At 47.2% G+C, this 20434-nt stretch overlaps 1 protein-coding gene across 3 annotated transcripts in view; it reads right to left on the bottom strand.

Annotated features, from left to right (window-relative positions):
- Positions 1-20434, bottom strand: part of cacna1g (calcium voltage-gated channel subunit alpha1 G) — a 209547-nt gene that overhangs the window by 13228 nt on the left and 175885 nt on the right. For 2 of the 3 annotated variants that reach the window (XM_082970476.1, XM_045710396.2), the window contains exons 24-31: positions 14524-14675; positions 13588-13697; positions 7282-7415; positions 5834-5904; positions 4618-4696; positions 4187-4308; positions 3675-4100; positions 65-208 (exon numbers count right to left, since the gene is read on the bottom strand). In XM_082970476.1, the coding sequence (XP_082826602.1) occupies positions 65-208; positions 3675-4100; positions 4187-4308; positions 4618-4696; positions 5834-5904; positions 7282-7415; positions 13588-13697; positions 14524-14675 (1238 nt within the window). The remainder of the gene's footprint in view (positions 1-64; positions 209-3674; positions 4101-4186; positions 4309-4617; positions 4697-5833; positions 5905-7281; positions 7416-13587; positions 13698-14523; positions 14676-20434) is intronic. The other variant, XM_082970475.1, reaches the window with a different exon arrangement.

Raw genomic sequence — 20434 nt, 5'->3', positions numbered from 1 at the left:
GTGTGTGGGTGAGTGATCGGCTGAGGCGGAAGAATGACAGGGTTGCGCAGGCGAGTTCATTGACCTTCTTGTCACTGCAGTGCTTGCTGGGTAGTGGGGGCAGGGCGTAGTAGTGACATATTGACCCTGACAGGTTGTCCATCAGACTCAACTCTCCCTCCATCGAACCCTGGATCACCGAGGAGACCGAGTCAAACATCGCTCTTCGCTACAGATGGACATAGAGAGACAGAGACCGAGAGAGAGACCGACCGACAGACAGACAGACAGACCGACCGACAGACAGACAGACAGACAGACGGACAGACAGACGGACAGACGGACGAGGGGACAGAAAAGACAGAAACGTAGACAGAAATAGAGAGGAGACACACAGAAAGAAAGACGGACAGGGAAAAAGGGAGCAGAAGGAGGAAGGAAGTGAGCGAAGACAACAAGGTCAGGTGTGGTAGAACACATACAGAGAATAAAACGCAGGTGGTGTTTGCACATGCTTCAGGACATGCATCAGGTTGTTAACCTACGTCTGGTCTACACAGAACCAATACTCGCGATCGTCGTCATGTTCCTAAATACTGAAAGTTCCTTCACCAAACCAGAAGGGGGCAGTAAAACACTACTAAAACTCCACTCTCAACCCAAGAGGGAGAGGAAACAGATTGGAGTTTAACCACACATGTTTCTGCCAGCGAGGGATGACAGAGAGGAGAGAGAGATAACATCAGAAGAATGATACAGCCCAACCTCTAGTCACTATAAAAAGGCCTGTTGGCTGGAAATAGCAGTCTAGTAAACAACATACGGCTGTGTCCTGTCTTTCCCATGGCATTACAGTGACCTACGGCTGGCACTAGTCTACTGGGACTGATACACATACGCAACTTTATTACGGGAAAAAGGTTCAGTACACATCATTGCATTTTGTATCCGAAAGTAAGCTGGTCCTCTTCGAAGTCACGTAGATCGATGCAATGCACTCTTTTTGTCTATAAAGCCCTGTTGCATAAACTTCCGTCATACCTATCTCATTGTTGTGTGTATGTACTGACATGTATGTGTAACTGATAGGTGCACACACACACTACATGTTAATATTTTTAAATGTATGCAAATTATAAAGTATTTTGTCTGTAATGTCTTTTCCATGTGTCGGACCCCAGTAACACTAGCTGTCGCCATTGGCGTCAGCTAACGGGGTTCATAACAAATCAAAAAGCTAACAATTGTTACCCTGTTTTATTTAACTCAGCAAGTCAGTTAAGAACAACTTCTTATTTTCAATGACAGCCTAGGAACAGTGGGTTGTTCAGGGGCAGAACAACAGATTTGTACCTCGGGGATTCGAACTTGCAACCTTTCGGTTACTAGCCCAACGCCCTAACCACTAGGGTACCCTGCCGCCCTGAGCTACATAAGTTACCAGACCTGGACTCAAGGGATGTCTAACCCTGGAAATCCCTTCAATCTCCACTCAGTCAGGTAAATCTGCTTTTAGTTATTTTGCAGCTCATGTGGAATGATTTCCAAAAGTCCTTAAAGTTGGTGTAGTTGGTACCTCTAGTGGAGCGATCATCAAATAGATTCAGCCGTGGGCTGCTTTTTTCTTGAGCGGATGGTCAGGGAACCGGAACATAATTAAAGATAGTTTGTAGACCGCAAATTGGCTGCAAGAAGCCCAAACAGATATAATCATTTCAAACCTTGCTTACATTTGTTTATGATCGCATGTCTCTTTCTATCATGCATGGTAATAGTTGGGAACAGACTTCCAAAATTAAAATCACTTGGAGCAGATTCCCTGGTGTTTTTACAGTCTTTTATGTCCATATAAAAATGTAAAATAAAATATATACAGTACCAGTCAAAAGTTTGGACACATCTATCATTCAAGGGTTTTTCTTAATTGTTTTACTATTTTCCACATTGGAGAATAATAGTGAAGACATCAAAACTATTAAATAACACATGGAATCATGTAGTAACCAAAAAAGTTAATTTGAGATTCTTCAAAGTAGCCAACCTTTGCCTTGATGACAGCTTTGCACACTCTTGGCATTCTCTCAACCAGCTTCATGAGGTAGTCACCTGGAATGAATTTCAATTAACATGTGTGCCTTGTTAAATGTGAATTTGTGGAATCTCTTTCATTCTTAATGCGTTTGAGCCAATCAGTTGTGTTGTGACAAGGTAGGGGTGGTGTACAGAAGATAGCCCTATTTGGTAAGAGAACAAGTCCATATTATGGCAAGAACAGCTCATCAAATAAGCAAAGAGAAATGACAGTCCATCATTACTTTAAGACATGAAGGTCAGTCAATCTGGAAAATGTCAAGAACATTGAAAGTTTCTTCATGTGCAGTCACAAAAACCATCAAGCACTATGATGAAATTGGCTCTCATGAGAACCGCCACAGGAAAGGAAGACCCAGAGTTACCTCTGCTGCAGAGGATAAGTTCATTAGAGTTACCAGCCTCAGATTGTAGCCCAAATAAATGCTTCACAGAGTTCAAGTAACAGACACATCCCAACATCAACTGTTCAGAGGAGACTACATGAATCAGGCCATCATGGTGGATTTGCTGCAAAGAAACCATTACCAATAAGAAGAGGAGACTTGTTCGGGCCAAGAAACACAAGCAATGGTCATTAGACGGTGGAAATCTGTCCTTTGGTCTGATGAGTCCAAATTTGAGATTTTTGATTCCAACCGCCGTGTCTTTGTGAGACGCAGAGTAGGTGAACGGATTATCTCTGCATGTGTGGTTCCCACCGTAAAGCATGGAGGAGGAGGTGTGATGGTGTGGGGGTGCTTTGATGGTGACACTGTCAGTGATTTATTTAGAATTCAAGGCTCACTTAACCAGCATGGCTACCACAGCATTCTGCAGCGATAGGCATCCCATTTAGTTTGCGTTTAGTGGGAATATCATTTGTTTTTCAACAGGACAATGACCCAAAACACACACTCCAGTCTGTGTCAGGGTTATTTGACCAAGAAGGAGAGTGATGGAGTGCTGCATCAGATGACCTGGCCTCCACAATCACCCGACCTCAACCCAACTGAGATGGTTTGGGATGAGTTGGACCGCAGAGTGAGGGAAAAGCAGCCAACAATTGCTCAGCATATCCTTGAATGAGTCGGTGTGTCCAAACTTTTGACTGGTACTGTATATATAAATAACATTTACATTTTTTTCTCTGAAAACTGGGGGGGGGGGGGGCTGCTCTAGGGCAATTCAGGCAGATGTGAGAGTCTTTTTTCTGAAGAATGTGTTTGTTTCATATTATTGATTGTGTTTTGCGTTTCGTGTTTTGTGTTTGCTTTTCATGTATTGTGTAATCGATGTGTATATAGATATGTATAGCACAATTGTTGTTGTTTATTGATGTGTTCACGCAGGGCCAATCTGCGAAAGAGACTGTGGTCTCAGCATGACTCCCTGTTTAAATAAAGGTTAATATACAAGCAGACAAACACACATATACAAGAGAGGGAATCTCATTCAGGAGTTCTACAGTTATGGACAAAAGCATCTGTCTGCAGATTCTACTGTAGCTCCTCAATGGTAATTCCTGTTTCCCCCTGAACCAGGGAAAGGAAGAATTCCAACCCCCCCCCCCATTACACACACACACACACACACACACCCAGGTGTCAGTCAACCACACTCACCTCTAGTGGTGGCTCCAGGCTTAGCGGAGGATCAGTGCTGATGTGTATGGAGTCTCTTCTAGTGATATCTGCTGGGGGAGAATCCATCACATTTCCCCTCCTCTGGATCTCCCTCTCTGGAGACCTCCAGGGGGAGCCCCCAGATCCCTCCTCCATGCCCAGGGCCAGAGGGCTTAGCTGGGGTGATCTACCACTGCCTCCCCCTCCCCTTCCTCCATGCTGGAGCTCCAGCTCTAGTTCAGCCTCCAGCTCTGCCTCCTCCTTGGCCTCTTTGTTGCTCTCCTCCAGGTGCTTCATGAGGACGGCTATGACCACGTTGACCAGGACAAACTGGGCAGTCAGCACAAAGGAGACAAAGTAGATAGGAGAGACCACCGTGTTGTAACAGGTGCCTGCATTCTCCTGTTGACAGTCTCGCAGGGTGTCCTGGAGGGGACATACATATGTGGATGAACACATGAAGAAAGAGACACAACACAGACACTGCATACAAAATGGTGGCCCAGTCTCACCTTCATAATGCCGTTCCAGTTGTCTCCTGTGGAAACTCTGAACAGCAGCAGGAAGGCCATGCCAAAGTTCTTAAACGTAGCGTAGCGTCCCAAGCCCTCACACGGGTGCAGCTCATCACAAACTGATAGAGACAGAGAGAGGGAGAGGGAAAACGAGAGAGCTTAGGGTGTGTGTGTTCCGACGTAACAGAGCTTTCCAATTAAATCATAATCACGGTGAAATAATTATATTTATCTGGAAGCTAAAAGCCACAATTAGTGAAATCAATAAATTATTTCAAGAAAGGAATCAAAAGAAAGCAATTAAGACCTAATGTGAATTAAACGCCAGCAGAGAACATTTTATACCCAGAGCAGCTGTGTGTGTGTGTGTGTGTGTGTGTGTGGTGTGTGTGTGTGTGTGTGTGTGTGTGTGTGTGTGGTGTCCTTACTGAGATCACCAAACAGTTCCACTCCCAGTGCTGCGAAGATAAAGAAGAGCAGCATGAAGAGAAGACCCAGATTCCCCACCTGCAGAAAGACGAGAGAGGGATGAGACAGAGGAGAGGAGAGAGTAGGACCAGCTCACCTGCTTTAACACAACTAAAGTTATAGTTTCAATATTTTACAACAAGAGTTCAGTTCACGTTACAGGGTTGACCTTAAAATGAGGTGAGAGACAAATAAATCACTAGTAAATAATAATCTTCAGAAATGGCTTTGTCAAAGCAACAAGATAACTAGGGCTTTGCATTGATGGTGAAAACGTGGAGACATTTTGGGGTCAAGTGGGTTAAAATCATCCTAGAAGTCACAGAGGGGGCACGGATTTCAGATTGACTGAATTAACCATGTGGTCGACATTAAAGGGCACTTTATTGAATAGAACAGGCCTTTACAATTCATTAACGGTGCACAATTTCTTCTTAAAATGTCAAAGGGATCCAAAATACACTCATTTCGTGGAACGACCCCAGAGTGAATTGAGATAAGGCAATAGAGAGGTAGAGGGTTTATGCCCAGGTCGGGTACAGTAAGCCTACAGCTTTAGAATGTACTCCAAAGCTAATCTCAGCTGACCCAAAAAATGTGTAAGTTATTATCATTATTAATTATGTAGATATGACAAGCTCTGAAGGATTTAACACTGTAGCCTGCAGCTCAACATGTACCCTCACTCTGCTCTATCTCTCATCACTTTATCTTCATCCTCTCTCTCCCTCCCTCCCTCCCTCCCTCCCTCCCTCCCTCCCTCCCTCCAATCTGAGTTTTAGAGAGAATTGGCAGCGACAGCATCTTGCAGCCTTTCCTCACATCCTCTCTCTTCCTTTCTATTTCGCTGTTTCTTATCTATCTCCCTCCTCTTTCAAAACTTTTTCCCCCCTTCTACCTATTCTTGGGAGTAGTTCTTCCCTTTCTCCCTCTCTATCGCTGCATCAGAAACACCCAGCTAATTGGTGCAGCTGTAGCTCCATAGGAGTACCCTGGAAGAAACATGGAAAGAGATCCTTATTATAGTAGAAGGTGAGAAAGATTAGTAATGGGCGTAAGTAAAATGGCTGATGCAACCATAAACCCAATGGAAAGGCTAAATGTGATAAGGCTAAATGTCTTAGACCGGAAGAACATGCATAGTGATCTGGTGGTAGTACCTCTACTGTACTTTACCTGAGGCAGAGCCTGCATGACAGTGTCCAGCAACGCTCTCATCCCCACTGCCATCTTCAGTAGCTTCAGCACTGAGGACACACACACACACAGCGAGAGAGAAAATAATGAAATTTGGGAATAACTGTGGGTAAAACATATTCCGTGAGATACTAACCGAGGTTGCACTCTGTGATGATGTCTGGGGTCGCAGTCTGATGATGTCACTGACAGGGCAGTGACGGATGAGGCAGGGTTAATTGCCGTTGGTAACAGTGGAGGACGGCTACAACTTTAATTAAACACACACGCACACCCTTAGGGTCCTGTGTGATAATAATCTATGACGACTCCCACCGCTAGCTCTTTCATTACACACACAGTCATCAGACTGAAGAGATGAGCACCTCTACCTCCCTCATCCCTATCTCATCATTCACTCCTTTCTTCTACCTCTCCTCATCCTCTACCTCTTCCTGTCATCCTCCTCTCTTTCACAAGTTGCCCTCTTCTTTCTTTAAACAGTAATCAGCCCAAAGGAGATGAGCGGCCATGCTTTCCTTCTGCCTCTCGAAATACATTCTCTTTACCCTTCTAACTCTGTCTCTTCCCTCCATTCTCTCTAATCTTGCCCTCCTGTCTTTACAAAGACAGTAATCAGCTTACCCTCTCTGCTATCTTTCCTCTCCTGCTCTATTGAGCAGTAATCCGAGAGAAGCAGATGAGCAGTGCTGCCTCTTACTGCTTCTATGTTCCTCTGCTCTTCCTCTTTTCTTTCCATACACTTCTCTTTCCTCTATTCTTCCTCTCTCCAGTCTGTCTCCCAGTCTGCCTCCTGGAGCCCCTCTCTCCCTCTCTCTCCCCATCTCTGTCCTGTTTTTGTGAGATGACTTTGTTTCCGAGTGCCATCTGGTCTCATTGCAGCTCACCAGGGAAACTCTACGACCCACCACACAAAAATGACAAAGAGGGGAGTCCCTGGGATACCTACCGCTGCTTTACAACCCATATTAAAACAGCAGGACAGTACAGGAGGCACATTTAGTTTGTTTGTGTGTGTGTGTGTGTGTGTGTGTGTGTGTGTGTGTGTGTGTGTGTGTGTGTGTGTGTGTGTGTGTGTGTGTGTGTGTGTGTGTGTGTGGAGAAAGAGAGAGATAAAAAATAAAGAGAGAAGAAGAGATAGAAAGAATGTATGTATGTTTATCACAGGAGGTTGGTGGCACCTTAATTGGGGAGGATGGGCTGTGGTAATGGCTGGAGCAGAATAAGTGGAATGATATCAAGTACATCAAACAGATGGTTTCCATGTGTTTGGTACCATTCCATTAGCTTCATTCCAGACATTATTATGAACCATCCTCCCCTCAGCAGCCTCCTGTGAGTGTGTGTGTGTGTGTGTGTGTGTGTGTGTGTGTGTGTGTGTGTGTGTGTGTGTGTGTGTGTGTGTGTGTGTGTGTGTGTGTGTGTACCTCGTGCTATCCTTAGCACTCTCATGATTCTGATGATAGTAGGGTTGATGGGCAGGGATGCATTGACCTCAATCTCCTCCAGAGTGATGCCCATGATGGACAACAACACTATGGCCAGGTCCAGCTGGTTCCACCTACACACACACATAAAGGGCATGTTATACACGCACCAATGACATGTGTGCATACTATGGGTCACTTTACCCAAAGGTGAGCCCACAAGATGAGGATGGAAAATTGGAGAAAACCTCCAGCCTTAGGAGGTCTTAAGTTTGTGTGTTAGTGTGTGAGACAATCCAAGGATCTGTCAGAGGCCCTGGGCCATCTTAGGTGTTTAATTAGAGCAAAGTTCTACAGTAACATGGTGAGAGAAATCACCGATACACTTTCCCACCGTGATTATTGTAGATATAACAAACCCCATGTCACGACTTCCGCCCAAGTCGGTTCCTCTCCTTGTTCGGGCAGCGTTCGGCGGTCGACGTCACCGGTCTTCTAGCCATCGCCGATCCACCTTAAATTTTCCATTCGTTTTGTCTTGTTTTCCCACACACCTGGTTTACATTTCCCTCATTACTTGTCGTGTATTTAACCCTCTGTTCCCCCCATGTTTGTGTGTGAAATTGTTTATTGTCAGGTGGGCACGTTTCCGGCTAGTTTGCGCCGGGTTTTGTTTTACACCCGTGCTTTGTGGCAGCTGGTACTTTGTACTTTGTTATTTTTGTGCTTTGTGCTGCCTCTCCTGTTCTTTGGGCATTCGTTTTGTGATGCGGTTGCGTTCTGTTATTATGATTGCCTCAGAAAAGTGCTTTGTTCACTCATCTCTGCTCTCCTGCGCCTGACTCCCATGCACCAGCTACACTCACCCCCTGACATAATTTCAAACCCACAATATGGAGTCAGCAGGAGCAGGTGCCCCTGGTATAGGGGTCGAGGAGCGCATCCAAGAGCACGCGGCGATGCTCCACCATCTCGGCGCCGCCATGGACCGCGTGGTCCAAACCATGGACCGCTGGGAGAGACAGGGAGTTCCCCCAGCGCCTCCACCAGCACAACCAGGGTCTCCACTACTCGCCCCCCCTTCACCCGGTCCCAGTGGGATTCGTCTCGCCCTTCCCCGGGAGTACGATGGGACAGCTGCAGGCTGCCAGGGTTTCCTGTTGCAGCTAGATCTCTACCTGGCAACCATCCACCCGGCTCCTTCAGGCCGTGAGAAGGTGTCCGCCCTCGTCTCGTGCCTCTCGGGGAAAGCCCTGGAGTGGGCCAACGCCGTGTGGGGAGAAGGAGATGCGGCGTTGGACCATTTCGAGGATTTCATCCGCTGCTTCCGGTCAGTCTTCGACCACCCGCCCGAGGGTAGAGCGGCGGGTGAACGCCTCTTCCATCTGAGGCAGGGGACGAAGAGCGCCCAGGAGTTCGCGATGAACTTTCGGACCCTGGCCGCCGGCGCAGGATGGAACGACAAGGCCCTGATCGACCACTATCGCTGCTACATCTGTCGAGAGTTGGCCTGCAGGGACACCACCCTCACCTTCGACCAGCTGGGGGACCTGTCCATTCGGCTGGATAACCTGCAGGCTATCCGCGGACGTCCAGAGCGGGGTCTGTCGGTTCCATCCCCCAGCACCACCGCTCCGATGACCATGGAGCTGGGCGGTGCTGCGCTCAGGGAGACCGGAGGAGGTTCTGTCTCATGCACCATCTGTGGCCGCAGAGGTCACACTGCCGGTCGGTGCCGGATTGGTCCCTCTGGGAGTTGAGGCAGCAGGCAGGGCACTCTGGTGTCACCCCCGGTGAGAAGGCACCATTCTCACCCAGAGCCCTCTGTTGCACACATGTTTTTGTTTGTTACTTTTCCTGAGTTTTCCCCACATTCCCAGCATACGGCGCTCGTCGATTCAGGCGCGGCTGGGAATTTTATAGACAGATCATTCACCCATAGTTTAGGGATCCCCATCGTTCCAGTGGCTATGCCCTTCCCAGTTCACGCCTTAGACAGTCGAACATTAGGGTCAGGGTTGATTAGGGAGGCCACCGCTCTTCTGGGCATGGTGACGCATTGTGGTCACACTAAGAGAATCAGTCTCTTCCTCAATGACCCTGGTTAGCTTGTCATGACCCCACTGTTTCATGGCAACAGAGGGCTCTCCCGGGGTGGTCGCAAGAGTGCTCGGGGAGGTGTTTAGGGGTTTCCGTTGGTGCTACTATGGTGGAAAGTCCAGACCAGGTGTCCACCGTGCGCATTCCCCCCGAATATGCCGATTTGGCTCTCGCCTTCTCCAAAAAGAAGGCGACTCAATTACCACCCCATCGACGGGGGGATTGTGCGATAAATCTCCTGGTAGACGCTGCACTTCCCAGGAGTCACGTGTATCCCCTGTCACAAGCGAAGACGAGGGCTATGGAAACAAATGTCTCTGAATCCCTGCGTCAGGGGTACATTCGGTCCTCCACTTCACCCGGCTCCTCGAGTTTCTTTTTTGTGAAGAAGAAGGAGGGAGGTCGGCACCCGTGTATTGACTATCGAGGCCTTAATCAGATCATGGTGAGGTACAGTTACCCGCTACCTCTTTTCGCCACTGCGATTGAGTCAATGCACGGGGCACGCTTCTTCACCAAACTAGATCTCAGGAGCGCTTACAACCTGGTGCGTATCCAGGAGGGAGACGAGTGGAAGACGGCGTTCAGTACGACCTCAGGGCATTATGAGTACCTCATCATGCCGTACGGGTTGATGAATGCTCCATCAGTCTTACAAGCCTTTGTAGACAAGATTTTCAGGGATCTGCACGGGCAGGGTGTAGTGGTGTATATTGATGACATTCTGATATACTCCGCTACACTTGCCGAGCATGTGTCCCTGGTGTGCAGGGTGCTTGGTCGTCTGTTGGAGCATGACCTGTACGTCAAGGCTGAGAAATGCCTGTTCTTCCAACAGTCCATCTCCTTCCTAGGGTACCGCATTTCCACCTCAGGGGTGGAGATGGAGAGTGACCGCATTTCAGCCGTGCGTAATTGGCCAACTCCCGCCACAGTAAAGGAGGTGCAGCGGTTTCTATGGTTTGCCAATTACCACCGGCGGTTTATCCAGGGTTTTGGTCAGGTAGCAGCTCCCATTACCTCACTGCTGAAGGGGGGACCAGTACTTTTGCAGTGGTTGGCTGAGGCGGACAGGGCTTTTGGTCACCTGAGGGCTCTGTTTACCTTGGCTCTCCTGCTGGCCCATCCGGATCCCTCTTTGGCGTTCATAGTGGAAGTGGACGCGTCCGAGGCTGGGATAGGAGCCGTGCTCTCTCAGCACTCGGGTATGCCACCGAAGCTCCGCGCCTGTCCCTTCTTCTCGAGGAAGCTCAGCCCTGCAGAGCGAAACTATGACGTGGGGGACCGGAAGCTGTTGGCTGTTGTCAAGGCTTTGAAGGTGTGGAGACATTGGCTTGAGGGGGCTAAACACCCTTATCTCATCTGGACTGACCACCGCAATCTGGAGTACATCCGGGCAGCGAGGAGACTGAACCCTCGCCAGGCAAGGTGGGCCATGTTTTTCACCCGTTTTGTTTTCACCCTTTCTTACAGACCAGGTTCCCAGAACGTGAAGGCAGACGCCCTGTCCCAGCTGTATGACACAGAGGAGCGGCCCATGGATCCCACCCCCATACTCCTGGCCTCCTGCCTGGTGGTGCCGGTAGTGTGGGAGCTGGACGCGGACACTGAGCAGGCGCTACGTGCCGAGCCCACTTCCCTCCAGTGTCCCGCTGGGCGTCTGTATGTTCTGTCTGCGGTCCGTGACCGGCTGACCTATTGGGCCCACACGTCACCCTCCTCTGGTCATCCAGGCATCGGTTGGACGGTGCGCTGTCTGACTGGGAAAAACTGGTGGCCCACTTTGGCTAAGGACGTGAGGGTTTATGTTTCCTCCTGCTCGGTGTGTGCCCAGTGTAAGGCTGCTAGGCACCTGCCCAGAGGTAAGCTACACTCGTTACCCGTTCCACAACGGCCTTGGTCCCTCACAGGGTAACACCATGATCCTGGTCGTTGTGGACCGTTGTTCTAAGTCCTGCCGTCTCCTCTTCTGCCCAGTCTCCCTAAGCCCTACAGACTGCGGAGGCCTTGTTTACACACGTCTTCCTGCACTATGGGGTGCCTGAGGACATAGTGTTTGATCGGGGTCCACAGTTCACTTCGAGGGTCTGGAGGGCGTTCATGGAACGTCTGGGGGTCTCGGTCAGCCTTACCTCTGGTTTTCACCCTGAGAGTAACGGGCAGGTGGAAAGACGCCGCCCATGTTCACCTTCAGTCCGCTGTGCTTTGCCAGAAAGCCAGCGCAGACCATCACCGCAGTGAGGCCCCGGACCGGGTCTGGCTCTCGACCCAAAACCTGCCCCTCCGCCTGCCCTGCCGGAAGCTGGGTCCGTGGTTTGTGGGGCCATTTAAAGTCCTGAGGAGACTGAACGAGGTGAGTTACAGGTTACAGCTTCCTCCCGATTACCGTATTAACCCCTCGTTCCATGTGTCTCTCCTCAGGCCGGTGGTGGCTGGCCCACTCCAGGAGTCTGAGGTGCGGGAGGTTCCTCCGGCCCCTCTGGACATCGAGGGGGCCCCGGCGTACTCCGTTCGCTCCATACTGGATTCGAGGCGTCGGGCGAGGGGCCTTCAGTACCTCGTGGACTGGGAGGAGTACGGTCCGGAGGAGAGATGCTGGGTTCTGGTGGAGGACCTGTTGGACCCTTCAATGCTGCGGGAGTTCCACCGTCTCCGTCCGGATCGCCCTGCACCTCGCCCTCCGGGTCGTCCCCGAGGCTGGTGTCGGCGCGCTGCTGGAGCCGCGCTTCAAGGGGGGGTACTGTCACGACTTCCGCCGAAGTCGGTTCCTCTCTTTGTTCGGGCGATGTTCGGTGGTCGACGTCACCGGTCTTCTAGCCATCGCCAATCCACTTTTCATTTTCCATTTGTTTTGTCTTGTTTTCCCACACATCTGGTTTACATTTCCCTCATTACTTGTTGTGTATTTAATCCTCTGTTCCCCCCATGTCTGTGTGTAAAATTGTTTATTGTCAGGTGGGCACGTTTCCGGCTGGTTTGCGCCGGGTTTTGTTTTACACCCATGTTTTGTGGAAGCCGGTACTTTGTACTTTGTTATTTTTGTGCTTTGTGCTGCCTCTCCTGTTCTTTGGGCATTCATTTTGTGACGCGGTTGCGTTCTGTTATTATGATTGCCTCAGTAAAGTGCTTTGTTCACTCATCTCTGCTCTCCTGCGCCTGACTCCCATGCACCAGCTACACTCACCCCGACACCCCATAAGATCACTAATAACTTGCTGTTCCAAGTTGAGCAGAACTGTTCTGTCTTGGAAAGAGGGTGATGAGAACACAATGTGTGTAAGCAGAATAAATGTATTTTTTCCACTTCTGCTCCATCAGAAATGTGTGTGCGTGGGTGTGTTTGTGTGTCGTGGTCTAACTCCTAAGCCCCCTGCCATCGTTGAGCGTGTCTGCCAATTCATCATACATTTCTTAATCTGCCAGGGTCCAGTGTGTGTGTATGTGTGTTCTCTGAGGGCAGGGTCCGACGCCACTCGATAGTTTCTTCGTCACGTCAGTGTCTAACTACTCAGATCACTTTAAACACAATGACATTTTCAATTGGACCCCTGGGGGACCTAGTTGCCTCTCTCTGTGTGTGTGTGTGTGTGTGTGTGTGTGTGTGTGTGTGTGTGTGTGTGTGTGTGTGTGTGTGTGTGTGTGTGTGTGTGTGTGTGTGTGTGATGTGACACTCTGGATCTCAGCCGGGGGATAATGGTCTAATCTGGCAAAGACAGAGGATATCATAGGCCTCTCGGTTACAAGGTCCACTGCAAACTCACACTGTCGGCACTGAGTGTACAGTGACTGTGTGTGTGTACGTAGTCCTGTGTGTGTTTGCGTGCGTGTACACGGCCGCACGTTTGTGTGTGCATCTCTGTGTGTGTGCATGTGTGTGTACATGCTCTTGTGTGTGGTTGGGTGTGTGTGTTTGTCTTTGTGCTGTTCAGTTGGAAGCCAAGGATTTTAAAGCTATGATATAATCTGAGGCAGTGTGTTTAACGAGGCAGTTTGTATTCATAAAGGCCTAACTGAGAGAGAGTAATCCACCACTGCACCTTTCCACAGCACACTAACTCACACACACCATCTCTGCTTCACCTGAACATAGCTGGGCCCATATTCACAAAGCATCTCCCATGTCCAAATACGAGGCAGTTTTGCTCTAAAAAGCTAAATTGATCCTAGATTAGCACTCCTACTCTGAGGCAAAGTGTGACCTCTGACCTGTCCTTGAAGAAACGTCGGAAGCCAAAGGCCACCAGCTTGAAGACAGACTCCAGGACGAAGACGATGGTGAAGATGTAGTTACAGATCTTCAGCGCCTCGTCCAACTCCTGGAGGGAGGGAGGCATGGTTAGTAGTACAGAATTCCACAGGTTATAGCTACTGTATATATGGTCTCTCTCTGACGTCTTACTCTCCCAAAGTAAACATTTTCCCAGAGTCGGGCATTTTCAACACCCTACCATCTCCCTCTCTCTCCCTTCTCTCCCTCTCTCTGCTTCTTTTTGAAAAGACTGTCGGTATAAAAGTGTCTTGTAGCCTGGGGGAATTCACGATACCCATCTCAATGTAAAAAGTGACCTTTTCCAAGTAGGCATGTTGTGAGAAGATCAGACAAGTAACTCTATAGGGATTTACTGACTCTGCTCTGCTCTCCTCTGGCCACCCTTACCACATCTCTCTCTCTCTCGCTCTCTCTCTCTCTCTACCACCCTCATCTCTCTCTATTACTGTCTCTCCTTTTCTCTATTTCTCTGTTCTCTATATCTATATCTCATGCATAACCTTTCCGGACACATGGTAATTTCATCGGAAAACTCAAGCTGTTTTCATCACGAATCACCTTTCGGCTGATAATAAACAATGACAATTCATTGAGACATAATTTACGTGGGAGTTTAGTTCATGAATTGTTTGTATTACTTTATGTAATGTGGAGAAAATCCCCTGAAGAATTGAAATAACTTTTCTCAAATCTGTTTGTGCAGGCAAACAAACTACAAATCCCAGAGTAATGATGTTGGACTATGTGGAATGAATACAAACTAGGCTGTCATGGGAATCTTTGTCAGTGCTTTCTGAGGGACCATGGTGATAACTAACAGACTTCAAATCTCTACCTTAAAACTACAAACCCCATCATTGCTCAAGTCCTACCTTCGGCTGCTGGTAGTGTTCCATCGCCATGGTGATGACATTGAGTGCGATGACAATGGTAATGAAGAGGTCCAGATACTGGGAGGTGCACATCTTGTGGATGAGGAGACGAGTGGGGGAGTAATCCGAGTAGTAAGGCTTACTCTGAGCTTCTGTTGGAAGGGGGGAGTAAGAGAGGGGAGGACAGGGAGGTAGGCGGGGTGGGGGGGTCATAGAGTGAGATAGGGAGTAGTGTACTGGACATTGTGGGTGAAAGGTTTCGAGAGGTGGATGCCAGCCCGCAGGTCTCAAGAGATATAATAGTGTTAGTTAAAGAAAAACATACACACCCATACTGACATATATATATCACATAATTACAGAAGATAGAGACACAAATGAAAAACAGATGGAGTGAGAGAGAGTAGCAAAGGTACATGGAAAGAGAGGTATACAAGGAGAGGAAAGGAGAGGAAAGAGGTACAGGAAGACACAGAGATCTTGGAAAGAGAGAATGAGTGAAAACGAGGGAGAGAAAGCGAGAGAAGCACAGTGTTCCTGGGCCCAGGTCCCCTGTGGCTGCCAGTCATGACTAATCAAATCAGAGATGCTCTCCTCTGATCAACAATTATTCAAATGTAGTCTCCTCTGAGAGAGCATGAACGGAAATAAACAGCATCGCCAACGCCCAAAGTGGTGTGTGTGTGTGTGTGTGTGTGTGTGTGTGTGTGTGTGTGTGTGTGTGTGTGTGTGTGTGTAGAAGAGACTGTGGCTGTGGAGGAGTGAGGTTATTTTGGTGCATTGTGAGGCTGTAGGGAGCAGGTAGTGAATGGTTAATTTATGCTGTCTTTTTCAATGCAACTTTTTCTCGCTTTTTCACTCTTGCTGTATCTTTTCTCTACCTCTTTCTCTTCCTTTCCTTCTCTCTCATAAAGACCCTACTAGGCACAGATGTCAATTCAACGTCTATTCCACATTGGTTCAATGTAATTTCATTGAAATGGCATGAAAACAAATTAGAGCCGGGACGATACCAGTATTGCAATACTTTTTCCATGGCAAAAATTATTTGAAAAACATCTGTATGTAAAATAGTGTGCGCTATAGATTGGAAAATAAATAAATGTGACTGGTTGTCAAGATAACAATGTTTTTTCCATCATTAAGGCTGTTTACCTAAAGAAGTTAAATCTGCTTTGGGTTTTGTTTCCATGCCAAGACGCTAACAAGTATCGCGATACTGGTATCGTCCCGGCCCTAGAAACAACATTGATTCAACCAGTGTGTGCCCAGTGGGACATACTGTACACAACAAAAAGGACAGTTGATTTTACAGTTCAGTATATCATTTACAGTTTCACACCTGTTTCTCTCATCTGTCCTCCCTTTATCCATCCATCCATAAAGGACAGAGGAAAGAGGAGTAAGGGGGAGGAGAGTCTCTCTATCACTCTCTGTCCATCAGTGAAAGAGAGAGAGAGGACATATGAAGTAGAGGAGGAGTCAGCGACAGGCCATAATGGAAACACACACACACACACACACAGCGTGATTCCCCCAGGTGCTGTTCAACTCTCCCTCATGCCAATTAGCCCAGGTGGCTGCTGCAGCAGCTGTCTAAAACTCCTGACGGGGTACGTGTGTGTGTGTTTGTGTGTGTGTGTGTTTTCGTGTATTCACTGTATTGTCCATTGTCACCTCTTCTCCTCTGTCCTCTTCATCATAAATCTACTTGAGTGTGAGGCTCTCTCTCGTTCGGTGTCTACCTGGGCTATTGTTTTATCGTACATTTACTGTACAAAATGCAGACCCATTATACGTTATAGCAGTGCATGTATTATAGGCAGTAAACCCAATGGCGCAAATGTTGTGGCAGTGAAACTTCCTGGGAAAATGCTTAGCTTCTGCAGTTTTGCTGCAGGGCCTAACACTTTATTTTAATGGCCTCACTAGAAGCTCGATAAATGTAACTGTTAGTATAGTGTATTGAGCATCCATTGCTGTATCTTGAGAGGACTGTCCAAATAATGTATTAGACATTTCAATGGCTGACTGTGTTTTTTTAAAGCAATCTAAAGCAGTTTTGTAAGTGCAAAACTCTCATAGGTTTAAAACGCTGCATCAAGAGAGGGAGAAGGAGAGAGAGAATGAGAGAGACGGACCTTTCCCTGTGTAAGTACTGCACTGAGAAAGGGAGAGAGAGGGAAAACAAGAGAGTAGAACCTTTTCCCCAATGGCTCAGGCCCAGCTCTCGCTCGGGGAGGTAGGAGAGGTGAGAGTAGAGAGGAAGAGGAAGAGGAAGAAAGAGCTGAGCAGCACTCAGAGAATGGATCTGACTTTAGATTCACTGGAACAGACTGACACTGTGATATCATGCCAAACCAATGAGTCAACCTAACGTCCATATTAGCTTTTGCCAAATCAGCTTTAAAGACTTTCAAAAGTGTGTGAGTGTATGTTTGTATGTGCACAGTGTGCCTGTGTGTGTTTGTGTGCTCTGTGGGGATGTGAGGGCATATTCAGGTCTACTCTTCTGGGAAAAAGAGAACATTGACAAGATGATAGTGAAGAACAGTCAGCACAGTCATCTTTCTCTGTCTCTTTTTCTCCTCTCTCTCTCTCTCTCTCGCTCACACAAATAGAAACATTACATTCACAAACATAACATAAACATCAACCAGACCCACATCCCATCAATCAACCTAAGGGTCTTAGACCTATGTAGTCCACTAATTGGGATAAGAGGATCTGCTGAATGACTAGCACGCAGCATGTTCAACAGGATGTCCATGTTGGTGCCCCGTGTGAGTATTATTGAGTAACCTACATGTTGGTGCCCTGTGTGAGAATTATTGAGTACCCTACATGTTGGTGCCCCGTGTGAGGATTATTGAGTACCCTACATGTTGGTGCTCCATGTGAGGATTATTGAGAACCCTACCTGTTGGTGCCCCATTTGAGGATAATTGAGTACCCCACATGTTGGTGCCTCGCATGAAGATTATTGAGTACCCAACATGTTGGTGCCCCGTGTGAGGATTATTGAGTACCCTACATGTTGATGCCCCGTTTGAGGATAATTGAGTACCTAACATGTTGGTGCCTCGTGTGAAGATTATTCAGTACCCTACATGTTGGTGCCCCGTGTGAGGATAATTGAGTACCCAACATGTTGGTGCCTTGTGTGAAGATTATTGAGTACCCTACATGTTGGTGCCCCGTGTGAGTATTTAGCCAAAAGGTAGTTATACTTTAACCCTTCAAGAGGGAATGATGTGGTTCAGGTAACATATCATACATATGACACATGATGATATGTTACTCTTGGAGATCTAAGACCCCTTTGGCTGAAAGCACTGGTGAAGCATCAAAGATCATCTGACTGAAAAAGAAAGGATCAGTTAGTTAGCAAAGAACACCAAAGCAATACTAAAACCTGGTCCAAAAACAACCTCTTAACCCCTTGCCCCACATTACCTATACCCACCTGATTCTTTGAAGTCTACAAAGTGAGGGTATAAAGGTTAGGGTGAGGAACTAGGAGTTATTTTTGGACTGAGCCACACTCAGTAACTTCAGGAAGACGAGGCTCGGGTTGGGAAATACAGACACACTGAAGTCCCTGGTCATGTTGCGAGGGAGTGTATACACCACAGCACAGCACAATGGGTTCACTGTCACAGTGTGAGTGGGCTTTGATTGGATTGGAGTGAATGTATGTATAGTGTATGGGTTTGAAAGGTCTGGTTGGATTGGATGTGTGTGTATGGGTTTGAAGTAGCTTTGGTCAGGTTGGGTTGGATGTACAGTGTATGGCTTTGAAGAAGCTTTGGTTGGGTTGAATATGTGTGTATGGGTTTGAACTTGAAGGAGCTTTGGTTGGGTTGAATGTGTGTGTATGGATTTGAACTTGAAGGAGCTTTGGTTGGGTTGAATGTGTGTGTATGGGTTTGAACATGAAGTAGCTTTGGTTGAGTTGGTTTGCACATGCAGTGTATAGAGGTTTGGATTGATTGGATGTGTGTGTGTGTGGGTTCACAGTGGAGCGATGTGATGGATACCGTGAAAGGACCTATAGGGTGCTATGTTGATTTTCAACCAAGCTGTAGATGGTACCATATCATGGATTGTTGTAGAGTAACCTTGGTACTATTGGGATGTGAAAGTTGTTTAAATGTGGTTTAAATCTCTACGATGCACAAGTGATGCTTTTGATGATTGGTCAGGTGAAACTGGGGCTTGTGGTAGAAAGATGATTGAAGGGGGGCTTGAGAAAAGGAGGATAGTCTTTGAGCTTTGGATGGTAAAACAATGTCTGTGAAAGGAAGAACAGGCCAGAGGCAGTAAGATCAGTCACAATGTTACGGCCAGGATAATCTCCTGTTTCAGGTCAAAGGTCAAGATGATGTGGTGGTAAAGCAGTTTAAAAAAATCCCAGTACCAATATCATTATTAAGGTTATACCTTGGTAGGTGTTGTGACTGATTTTACACGCCTGCCCTTTATGGTCAATGGATTGGTTCATATTAAGAGTCAGTGTGTGCTGGGTCAACAGGTAGTGCTGGTTGATTACAGCACAAGCTCATATCATGGGGAAGGGGTTAACGTCAAGTGAAACTACATTGAATTCAATGATGTATTAATGATTTAGATTTTAGAGCCAGCAAACATTGAGTCATAAGGTTAGATACAAAATAAACAAGTAAATCAGAAAAGATTCGGCTGGATTTCCCAAAATGCACTGCTCCCCTATTCAGCACCAATGACAAAAAGAAGAAACAAAAACGGAACTGAAAAGAGAAGTTGAGGATTGTGAGAAAAGAGGAGCAACAGAGCAGTTTGAGGAGCCCAGAAGAAAGAGAAATGGTAACATGACATCATTCACAATGACAGGGCATGGTAATTCATACACGCACACAAACACGCAAAAATGCACAAATACAAACACACACTCACTCACACACATACAAAGACACACAAAGACACACACGAGTTGTGCTGGTACACATGGTAGACTGACACACACTTCTTTCTGAGTCTGACTTGAGCAGGATGGACCAATTGGAATGGAGACTGGAATGGCGAAGGTAGGCGATTGGACAGCAGTGAGTGGAAGGCGGGGTTAACAGGGCGAGAGAGTGATGATGGGCAAATGAGAATATAAGCATATAAGAAACAGACCAATGAGATTTCAGCGTTTCAGCAATACAGTAGACAGCACATTTCCCCCCTTCTACCCTCTATGGGAAAGTCCAAGTCTAATTCAAACACAACTATTACCCCTGTATCATAGTCTGGTAAAGTCGAGGCTAAATCCTTTAAAGGGGCAATCTGCAGTGGCTACATCCATTTTTGGACTTAAAAATGAACAATATGTACCCATTGATTTTTGAATGAAATAACTTATAAATGCTTCATGAGCTTAGTTCCACTTTTGTACCCCATCAGAATCCAAAATATACACTTGTTTTACTCCAATGTTTGTAAACAAAGAAATTAGAACTATAATTTTGATATCATAGATGGTCAGTCCTCGCATCCATAGCTCTGTATATACATTTGAGAGTGGTTACATTTTTCCGGCCCCATCCCTCAGCTTTTTACCGAAATAGGGGTGGAGAGAAGGCTTTGTTTCAACTGCTGATTGCCGCTTTAAGAACCTTGTAGCATTAAATATGGTGTTCAGCTAAGTGGCAGTTACGTTTGCCAAGACCCAGGAATCAGCAAATGAGGAGTGCTGTTTTAAAGGACCACCACATCACCTCTTTCTTCCTACCCGACACTAATCATGTAATATTCTACCACTGGCACATGCATGTCTTTGACTGTCCAATAATCCCCAGTTTTCTGATTGGCTTGATCTACCACCTGGGTAGCAGTACATCTGTCCGACTGCTGGTACACCACATGTTAACCAGCCTCCTTCACTGTT

Source organism: Salmo salar, chromosome 28, assembly GCF_965601325.2.
Source record: "Salmo salar chromosome 28, fSalSal1, whole genome shotgun sequence".
Taxonomy (NCBI): domain Eukaryota; kingdom Metazoa; phylum Chordata; class Actinopteri; order Salmoniformes; family Salmonidae; genus Salmo; species Salmo salar.
Note: the sequence above shows the minus strand (reverse complement) of the source record. Positions and strands in the feature narration are given on the sequence as shown.